General features: G+C 35.6%; 1 protein-coding gene across 1 annotated transcript; it reads right to left on the reverse strand.

Moving 5' to 3' along the window:
* Positions 1–695: 695 nt before the first annotated feature.
* Positions 696–1,822, reverse strand: LOC149244520 (uncharacterized). Its single transcript, XM_089371566.1, has 3 exons — positions 1,703–1,822; positions 1,470–1,565; positions 696–1,265 (listed from the first exon to the last, which is right to left on the reverse strand). Exons 1-3 carry the CDS (start codon positions 1,820–1,822, stop codon positions 696–698), a joined length of 786 nt encoding a protein of 261 aa, XP_089227692.1.
* Positions 1,823–11,372: the final 9,550 nt, after the last annotated feature.

Here is an 11,372-nt window from a genome sequence, read left to right on the forward strand (position 1 = left end):
CTTCTTAATGGTGTCCACCATGGGTGCACAAATCCCACTGAATTTTTTAATAAATTTCCGATAAAAACTCACCAATCCATGAAAACTCTGTACCTCAAACAAACTTTTGGGAGACGGGCAACTAACTATGGCTGCAACCTTTTTTGGATCCATTTTTAGTTCATTCTCGGATATCACAAATCCAAAATAAATTAACTCTTTCTTGAAAAAAGAACATTTCTTCAAATTGCTCAGTAATTTATTCTGCTGCAATTTTTCCAATACATACCTCACGTGTCAAAAATGCTCTTCCTTCATCTGGCTGAATGTAAGTATATCATCCATATATACAATCACAAATTTACCAATGAATTCCTTCAGCATCTCATTCATCAACCGCATTAACGTGGTAAGGGCATTGATCAATCCAAATGGCATAATCATCCATTCATACAAGCCTTCATTAGTCTTGAAAGTTGTCTTCCACTCGTCACCTTCTCGAATTATGATTTGGTGGTAGTCGCTTTTCAGGTCTATCTTTGAAAAGTACGCTGCTCCACTCAAAAAATCCATCATATCATCCATCTGAGGTAAAGGGAACCTATACCTGATAGTAATCTTGTTAATGGCTCAGGAATCCATGCACATTCCCCAGTCACCTCCTTTCTTGGGAGCTAAAACAGTCAGAACTGCACAAGGGCTTAAAATCTCCCGAATTAGTCCTTTTGCAACAACTCCTGTCCCTGCTTCTGGATTTCTTCATTATCTTTTGAACTCATCTGGTAGGCAGCCTTGTTTGGCAAACTGGCTCCTAGAATAAAATCAATATGGTGACTAATGCTCCGCTTCAGTGGTAATCTATCTAGTAGATCGTCTACCACAATATCACTAAACTCTTGTAGCATGTCCTGTATCTCCTTAGGTAAGTTAGTGACTTCAATATGGATCAATACTGGTTTTGGCCTTTGCACAACTGCATACTTCACCTCATCATCCTCCATTTTTCGCAAAAGCTCTTTTTCGCCTAATAGTAGTGCTTTTGTCCCACTAGTTTCTGCAACTTCCTCTTCCTTCATGGGCACTAGGGTGTGCTTTATGCCATATTTAACAAACTTGTAGCAATTTGTTGCCCCGTCATGGACGACCTTCTTATCATACTGCCATGGTCTACCCAACAAAATATGGCACATGCCCATAGGCATGATATTGCAAGTCACCTTGTCCCTGTACTTGCCAATATGAAACTCTACTTCACATTTCTCATCGACCAGCAGTTGGTGACCTTTCTGCAACCAAGACACCCTATATGGAGTTGGGTGCTTCAACTTCTTCAAACCCAATTTTACCACCATTTCAATAGCTACCAGATTATCAATACTTCCAATGTCTATAATTAATTTGCAGCATTTCCCATTCGACTTGCACATAGTCAGAAACAATGCTTTCCCCTGCGTCTGATCAGCTACTTCCTTAGCTGGTTTTAATAATACCTTGTTCAACACCAAGGCTTCCCTGGTTTCTGACATATTTTCCACCTCCTGTGGTGGTGCCTCCACTTCATCGGCCTGAGCGACATATGCTCCCCTCTGCCCGGTTTGTTCATTTTCAAGACATTCAAAGGACCTGTGTCCCCACTTGTGACACTTGTAACACTGATAGGGATTTCCTCTGCCTCTGCCATTACCTCTTCCTCGCTGGTATGACCTTCCTCCTCTAGTGTTGCCTTCCCTTTCACTTTTTCCCGAAGTCTTCGAACTGTTGCCCTCTTCATTGCTATTGGCAGTCCTACCTCTTCCAAAGATTTGTCCCCGACCTCAACCATAACCACGTCCTCTTCTGGCATTTTGTTTCATAGCAATCTTTTCCACTACCTTCAAATCACTCTGATAAGCTTCCTCTATGGTCTTAGGGAAAGGATACTAATTTCATCTAGGATCTCCATCCATGGACCATTTACAAACCTCGTTGTTATCTCAGGGGTATCTTCAACATAACCAACTCTAAGGTTAATTTTATAAATTTTTCATTATATTCCTTCACGGTCGTCATTCTCTGCCTTAGGTTATGTACTTGTTTATAAAGGGAAATTTGATAATCTTTAGGCAGAAACTTGCTCTTCATTCTAGAAACCATCCTGCCCCATTTTTTAATCAATGGTTTTTTTAATCTCCTCCTTTCTGCCTATACTTTGTCCCACCATAGAGCTGCATGTCCCTTCAATTTGGTGATAGCAAACCTAATCCTCTTGTCTTCACTGATTTCTTCATACTCAAAATATTTATCTAGTTCACTTATCCAGTCTAACAATGCCTCTGTGGACAAATTTCCATCATAATTTGAGAGCTCTGGTCTTGGATTGCTGCTAGCCAACAAAACTGACCTTAATAGATTAATTTTTGGTCCTTCGTCATCTGACCCATCCATCGTGGCTATGTTTTCCTCCTCACTATCATCCCCACCTTCTAGATCTCTACGCCTTTCTGCTCCCACTGCTGCCAAACGTGCAGTTAAATTCCTAATTTCTTCTCGTAGCCCTTCATCTGCTACTCTTCTGATGGCTCTCCCTCGACCCCTTATCCCTACCTCCATCTTTACTGAGAGAAAAGGAAAAATAGGCTCTAATACCAAAAATTGGTGGCGATCCCGAGGAGGGACACATGGTTGCGACCATTTACTTCTTTCAGTTCCAAATTAAGTTTGGTGGTAAATTTTTGGTGTATGACTTTAATGTGGTTTATTGTTTCCTATCCGCCCTCTATACTAACCTCAGGCTTGCAACTATGGGTTATCAATTTTTCCGAGGGTGTTTGGAAGTATTTTCCCCTTTACGATGGTTTGGCTCTGCGAGTGCTCTGTGCTTTCACCTGGTATTTGCAATGGTTGGTAGGTTTCTTGCCTTGCTTGTCCTTTATGGTGATTTACTATGCTTCGATGGTTCTCTGAGGTCTGTTGGTACTGTGCCTCTGCTCGTTCTGTGTAGTCTGTTGATGTTGTGCCTCTGCTCGTTCTCTGTAGTGATTCACTACTCTGGTTTTTGGAGGGTTTAAGGTCTTCTTCGTCCCGCAAGTCTATTTGTCTCTGTTATTTTCTTCAAGCTCCTCTTTACTCTGTTTGTGGTGATTTGTATGTTGATGTTTGGTCTGGTGATGGTTCGGCTCTGTAAATTCAGGTTCCTATCTAGCTATTTCATGGGATGGCTCGATGAACTCGCTCTCAGGTAAGATTCTCTTTCAAATTTCAATTTCACCCCTTGTTTTTGAGGTGCTAATGCTCTGGCTCCTTGCTGAGCAGGCAGAATGCGTCCATGGCTCTTTTGCTAGTGGAAACCCTCTGTTGCGAGTCTCAGCTCTCGTCCTCCATCACGGAATCTATCCTCCTCTAGGTAAAAACCCTTGTTCCTCTTCCAGTAGGCTATTCACTATTGTTTTGGTTTCATGGCTCAAACTGTCTACTGCCCCGCCCTGTGGTGGTGTGCAAGCCCTTCCAAGGGAGCGTTGCTCAACAACTTCGACTTGGGGACTGTTTGCAGGCTTAGGGAAACCCGGGTAGGGTCTTTTCGTGGCTGTAGTGATTTCTTTCTTACTTTGTTTCTTGTTTAGTCTGCAATTTCTCTGTCGCTTGCTCTTGTCTGCAGTCGGCTATACCCTTGGAGTTTTTCTTCCTTTGTGTTTGTATGTGATCTCTGAGGTGTTCATGCCCTTGCTGTTTGATTTAGGCCTAGCTTGTGGACTGTAATGTGTTTGGTTTTCATGGGTTTGGAACCCTCCATGATTTCCAAATTATAGAGTTTATACAATGAATTTTGTTGAATGAAAAAAATGAAAATGCGATGTACAAGAAATGCTTTTAAATGCAGAATATAATAGTACCTAGGTTTTGTTTTGTTGAGAAAAGAAATCTATATGTTGGTGTACCTCTGTTTGGTTCTTGGTTTTGAAATGCTTCTTGTTACAAATGCTTATCAATGCTTATTCGGATCTTTTGAATAAATGGTTTCACCGTCTTGCTTTCATTTTGAGGCCTGAAACATCTATGCACAAGGAATATAATAAAAATTATTCTACTTCCTTAATGACAGATTTTGAATTGTTTGCTCTTATAGAAATTCAAATAATTGTGAATTACAACTTCTGGGCTCTCTCTCCTCTATAGATGGAAGCCCTTCCATCCTCTCTGATTTTCCCTTTTCAATGCATTATTAGAAGTTTCTTTATAGTTGAGGAACTGTTCCTCAGTTACTTTTCAGTTGTTCAACAGTTTCTTCAAACAAGTCCCTAACTAATCCTATCTTGATCTTCTTGCCTAAGTTTAAAAACTAACAATGGCCTATTCAGCCTTAATTTTAAATGAAACAAAATGAAACAGAAACTCAAAGTGGTTCCCTCTCTGGTTAGCAAAATAAAATAAAATGAAAACATTTCCCAACTGCCACCTCTTCACTCGGATGCTCCTACTCTTGATGTGGATTGGATAGGTGGGATGTCATTGAAAGGGTGGTTTCCTATCATACCCGAAACTTCTTTTGAAGGTGAAGAGGATTGTGAAACCTACATTGAGGGATCTAAAGTAGATGAAGAAGGTAATGGGATAAAGGGAAATGTTGAGAAAGAGGATCATGTGATGGAAAATATGTCTAAAATTTTGAAAAGTGAAGCCAATGATTTGAAGTCTATAGTGGACAAATTTGATAAAGATCCTAGCAATACAGGTTGTTGCCTACCAAATGAGGGGGATTCTTTTACCTTCATCCTATACTCAGAAATAGACAATGCCTCCAACTCAGACTTCTCTTATATAAGAGATCCAAGAAAAGAAGATAAATATCATCAATCTCAATATCTACAAATGGAAGATGGTGATAATTATATCTTCATTTGCACATAAAATTGCATTAGTACAAGGGATGCCTTTAATGTGTCTCTGCATTATCATGGAACTAGTGTTTTCATATAAATGTTATTGTCACCTTGAAACTGTATAGAAAATTGCATTAGTACAAGGGTTTCCTTTAATATATCTTTGCATTATCATGGAATTGGTGTTTTCATATAAATGTGATTGTCACCTTGAAAGACTTTGGTTAATGATATCATCTTAAGGAGCAAGGCCACCAAGTTTTGAACCAATGTCATTATCATTGAAACATTCTAGGTTGCCTCAAGATCAAAACTTGCCAGACAACTCGTGTACATAAATCATGTCTTAATGATAAGGTGGTTAAAATCCACAAAGCATAACTTAGTTTACTTTGGCATGTATTTTATGCACAAGTTGGATGTGGTATACCCTGGTCTGCATTTGTTTGGGCATATTTGGCTTGTTATTATAGGGGTGAAATATGGTGCTTGTCAAGAATTTGTTTCAAGTTAAATTTGCGCAGAATAACATTGTGAATTCTCTATTTTGAATTTAATAGTTATTCAATGTTAAGCTCATCCAATTCCCTTGGAAAAAAATTCTGAAGTTATATTTAAGATTTATATTTTATGCATACATTAATAGTTACATAGGGAAAGTTTATTTTGATATGATGATGAAATGACATGTACTTTTTTATCCATGATAACCACTCGAAATAATTTCTAGTTTGATTAGTCATTTTAGATAGGTTTTTATGTTTAGGTTCATGTGAAAGTTGTCATATGGTACATTTAGTGTTTGATAGGGTCATCATAAAAAAGGAAAGGTCATGATTCCATTTTTTTTTGAGTTAGTCATTTCATAATTGAGTTGTCTGATAGTTTTACAAACTTCCACAACAACTCCAGTTCAACAAATCAAGAATTCGCTACGAAAGTCCCCGATAGTTCTGTAGCAAAATGGTTCATCCTAACACTTATCTCGCTACAAAAGTTTGTTGTTGTGTAATGGTATTATTTTAAATGATTGTTAGTGATGTCATAGTTGTACTGAGTCATAAATTGCCTTAATTCCCATGTCCTCCACTTCTTTTCATTCACTCGTACCTCTCCTTTTCCACTTTATACCATCTGTTGCTATCAAATGTTCACAAGTGTTGTTACTGAATAAGGTTTTGTGCTGTCAAAACAGTTCTATCCATGGTTTGAGTGTGGTCTAGGTGTTCTCAAATTGTTTTTCAGGTAAAGAGGAAGCATCTCACAAGCAGCTCCTGACGTGTTCATAAGCATGACAACCAGAAAACAGTACAAAGGAGGTGTTGTAGTGCATTATGAGCCCACAGATATGAAATTTCTTGAAGAAGACCCACCTTTTATACAATCATTTTCTAACATGGGATATCTACATTTTTGCCAAAAATTGCAAGGTTTTCATGCGCAAACCACTAAAGACTTTGCCACCAATTTCACCGGGATTAGCACAAAGGTTGGAATCTTGAGTTTGAATGTCTCTCCAGACACCATTGCCCATGCTACTGAAATCCCAAGGTTAGGGGAGACATGTTTTAAAGTCCAGATGTTCCAGCTACAAAATTGTGATGAATGTTTGAAGGAATAACATCGAGGGATTGATATGATAGTGGGCATCTCCAAAACCTATCGTAAGGAGCATTATTCCAAGTTGTTGATGTTTATTCAAAAATATTTTACATGTGAATGAAGGTTCCACATGGTCTACCAATACCACTTTAGATTATTGCTCCACTTCACATGTAAACAACCTTTAGATATCCCCTTCTATCTCTTATGAAGTATAGGGAAAACGACTGACAAGGTTCAAGCTAAACCAGACACAAGCAATACCTTTGTTTTTCATCATGGTCTTATCAAATTGTTAGTGGTTGAAGAGTTAAATAGATTGAACAGAGATTGGCTTACCTTTTTGTTCTTAAGAGGATATGAATTAGATGTTGCTACCCCCACTAGGAAAACTCCAAAATCTAAATCCACAACCTTTAGAAAAGAGCAGCAACCAGTAGCAGAGAAACAACCAGTAGTAGAGTAGCAACCACTGACAGAGCAGCAACCATTGGTAGAGCAACCTGTAATTAAAGCTTCCACAAGCACTAAAAGGAGGATGACTGGAAGACAAAGTAGAGAACAGAGTACAAAGAAGGGCAAGATGACTAATATTCTAGAAGCTATAGAAATTGAAGAAAACCCAGTTGAGCAGCCTATAGAAGTGACCAAAATTGAAACCAAGAAGAAAAGTAAGAGGGCTAAGAAATTAGACTTTACCTAAGAGGAACATGGTTTCATTTTTAGGCCAAGGAAACCTGTCACAAGATCAATGCAGCAAGTTGAGGAGATACCTGAAGTACCATTGGACAAAACAAAACCATCAAAGAAGCCAACAAAGAAAAAGAAAGGCAAGGAATTTGTTCAAGGAAAAAGTGAAATAGATGTTCTATATGGACAGTTAAGGAAAGCTATACAAGAAGTTATAAAAACCAAACTTGAGTTTTAGGATACCAAAATGAAGTGTTAAAACATATATAATTTTATGATGAAATTGCAGACAAAGCTAAAAATATGGTAAGGAGGACTCTGCCTTTACGCAGAATGTTGGAGCATATGTATAAAATGAATAATTGGTTAAAGGCAGATAGGAAAATCTTACAGGGACAAGTCACAACACTAGAAACTCAAATTGAAATGATCCAGGTTGAACTCAAAAAGAAAAATCTCAAGATCATTGTTGAAGTAGATGCTACTCCATGACATGGTAAAATTCTCAATTTTGTCTTCATTATACCTAAACCAGTAAACTCAACCTTATATATAGTCAACATGGTATTAGGAGTAATAAGGAGGCATTAAGAATCATGAAAATTAGAAAAACTTAGAATTTTGGAACTTTCGTAGCAACTCCCCATAATGAAGCTGAGAATTTGCTACGAAACTGCTGTAGCTTTTCATGGAGGTTAAGGTCAGTCTAAAACTCAGCAAAGAAAGTTCTAAAGGCATATGTTTAGCTTAAAAACATCAAAGAAGACCTCAGAACTAGCAAAGAGAGAAAAGAGGTAGTATATGGGTGTTTTTTGAAGTTGCTACCAAAGTTTGCTACGAAACTGTTGAAAACTCCGTTTTTTGCTACGAAATCATAAAAACTTCGTTTTTCTACCTTTTTTGAAAATTTCGAATATCAAACATCCAAACTCTAGATGGATTATAGATCATGAAGGGTGTCCACTTCATCATGCAAAACTGCAATTTTTCAGAATGCGAATTCAACACATAACCATATTAGCATAATAGCCAGCTCATTAAAGAAGACAGTTAGTAAAAATAAATTTAATCATTATCAATAGTTCGAAGGTGTAATGACACTCCAGAAAATCCAGCAAGTAGTTGAGCTTAGTTATCTTCATCAATAGAAAGTGGTTAGAGTTTTAAAAGCTAGTAGAGTCCTAGTTGAATTCCAACCATGTAAAATAGAAAATCCCTATGAGGACTATGTTAGTTAGAAGAAAAATAGGAATAGGTCTCTTAGATAGTGGATTGAATTTGACCTAGGTGGCAAGTTAATGTAAAGATATATTTTCTCTACAAATAGGTAGCTTTTCGACTTTGAGAAGGGTTGATGGATAATGTGAAGAATTGACGTTATGTAATCTTTTGATCCTATTAATAGAAAATTTGCAGCAACTTATTTTTGTACCTGAGATTCGTGCCATGGCTTTCATGTGTTCTTACCACGTTGTTTTATGTTTTTCATAGTATCTTGATTACTTGGAAATCTTGTCAAATTGCTCCAATTTCCTTCATTTACTATGTATGACTGTGGATGTTAATTTTATGTCAGTATTAAATCCATAGATGCCTCAAATTCCATTAAACATTGTTGTTGGACATAGTTTATTTTAATTTGACTCGATGCCCAATGGTGGTAGTCATCACATTTTTCTTCACCTGCAAAAGCATAAAAAAGAAATCAGATTCAATCATCTATTTTTTGAGTTATTTCAAGTAAATTTGATAAACATTTGGGAGAGAGCCCTCTCAAATTAGAAGGACTAACTTCCATTCCAAGTGGTCTTGAATAGTTACACTAGGTTATAGGTTGAGGCAACCCACCTCTTTCTAGCCCAGTGATAACATACTCTTTAAAGTGACAACCAGTACCATTAGAGGCTTCATAGGCCAAGTCAACTCTTAAGTTTGAACCTATGCTTTTTGGAAATCAGGTCAAAGCAGCTCCTCAAAGTTCGATTCAAACTAAAACTATACCTATAGTTTTAACTTACAATTCAAATGCAAGTCAAATTAATTTAATGAATCCATTACTGTGATTTCCTTTTATTCACGAATTTTATTTTTGGTGGATTTTTTCTCATGTCCATACTTGTAGAAGTTTTTAGGATTAAAACTCTCTAAACCCAATCTTAAGGAGTGATAGTTGAAACAAAGCAAATGTTCCAAGAATTTTATGGCTTTAAGAGTGATTCCAACATGGGGTATCCATGAGTAGGGCTAATGGTTTAAATACAAGAACTTTCCAAAGTTTAACTCTCTTCCCTAAAGGGTTTATGTAACCATAAAAGAAAGGAAGAAACATGCCCATCTTATAGGGATTAAGTAGCTTGTCTCTATGCTTCCCTTATACCCATGAATTTCAAGTCTCACAAGGGTCTTAACTTTGCAAATTCTCTATTTTGAATTTTATAGCTATTCAATGTTAAGCTCATTTGGCTCCCTTGAAAAAATATTTTGAAAGTTAAATTTAAGATTAAGATTTTATGCATACATTAATAGTTACAAAAAGAATCCCAAACATCCTAACCTAAGACAAAATCAAACTAAGACCAAACATGTTACCTGACATGGAACAAACTGTAAAGAAGGTTCATCAAAATTTTAAGGTTGCCCAAGATAGGCACATACTAAAATACAAATTGTGCAATAATATACTCTTGAGTGTTTATAAAGCTCAAGCTTGTCTTTGTAAAGGGAAGAAAAGACTTCAAGCTATTGCACAAAATTTGAGAGGGGCTTTGAGGAGAGAAAAAATTCGAATTCGCGACATCCATATTGTAATACAAAGCTATAATGATGAACATGAAGGATGTGAAATTGAAAACAAAGAAATTGGCAATCTGACAGGAACATTGTAGGACTCACTTTGTCACATTTCTGTTTCCTTGAATTTGTCTGATTATTTTGCTACTTAAATATTCTAAACATCTGTAAATCTCTACTATATTGTACTGTGAAAATGATCCTATATATATTTTAGAATTGTAGGTATACAAAACATAATATTTGTAATGAGGTTTGTGCATTCATTTTGCATTAAATTCCTTTTACAAGGGAAGAATTTAAGCCAAACAAGAAAGTGAATTTTCTGTTATGAGTGGGATATGTAGCATTGTGTCTAATTTCTCTTTTATTTTTGTTATTAACCTCTGAGAAGTGTTTCATTCAACATATATTGCTTCTGAGTAGATTCACGAATGATCTTTGTCTTGAAAAAGTATTTGGTAGAATAACTCTAGAAGTTTGAATAAATTTTAGTTCAGTGTAATAATACAAATAAATGGTAAAGCTAGATTTATTTATTACTTTATGTTAAAGGAAGTAATTTATGTTGCAAAGCAAAATGTTCCTAAGTAGTCAACATCTATATCACATAAAATATCACATCATCTTCATCTATACGATTATTTGACATGCTAGGCAAGATGTTTCCTTTGCAACATGTGGTGCAATTGCTAGTTAGGTATATATGAATATTAATCCGTACTAACATATTTATTGATTTACCATGTTGAATATTTTATTATATACAACATTAAAATATTTTCTTTTTAACAATTTTTTTTCTATTTATGAATATATATGAAATTTATATCGATATAAATTTCGTGTTGAAATATTTTTGAAAAATCTAAGATTTAAATATAAAAATAATATATAAATATATAACTAACGCAACCATATAAAGTAAATGTCTCTTAAATGCCCCTAGGTATTAGTCCATCATACATCTCAAATTGCAAAATTAAAAAAATCATAAGAATATTTTTGAAAAATCTAAGATTTAAATATAAACATAATATATAAATATATAACTAACGCAACCATATAAAGTAAATGTCTCTTAAATGCCCCTAGGTATTAGTCCATCATACATCTCAAATTGCAAAATTAAAAAAATCATAAGAATTAACTAAATTATAACTGTGTTTAAAAATAACAAGCATAGATCCATCTTAAGTACGGATCTAACATGAGCCAAGGGGGATCAAATTGCTTCACGTGAAAACTTCTTTAAAGTGAAAAATGCATTGTGTTAATTTTCATTGTTTAAATTGTATTTTTGAATGCTAAGTAGAGTATATATAGGACCAAATAAACATTTTAACCATAAAAACTTAATTTTTCATGATATATAGATAAAAATTTTAAAATCATATATAATATATATGTAATTGAAATAACATGTACATCGAGTCATTTTATCCGTGCAAATTA

This window comes from Pinus tabuliformis, chromosome 8, assembly GCF_031772625.1.
Source record: "Pinus tabuliformis cultivar Carrire ecotype Pingquan chromosome 8, CPIR1, whole genome shotgun sequence".
NCBI classification, from domain to species: Eukaryota; Viridiplantae; Streptophyta; class Pinopsida; order Pinales; family Pinaceae; genus Pinus; species Pinus tabuliformis.

Bases quoted from the DNA above. Each gene is read 5' to 3' on its own strand.
- LOC149244520 (XM_089371566.1), bottom strand. From the start codon at position 1,822: ATGCCAGAAGAGGACGTGGTTATGGTTGAGGTCGGGGACAAATCTTTG. The intron at 1,566-1,702 runs GCAACACTAGAG...CAAACCGGGCAG, and splicing joins GGGAAAAAGTGAAAGGGAAG to AGGGGAGCATATGTCGCTCA. The intron at 1,266-1,469 runs GTATTATTAAAA...TCTTGGTTGCAG, and splicing joins AAGCCTTGGTGTTGAACAAG to AAAGGTCACCAACTGCTGGT.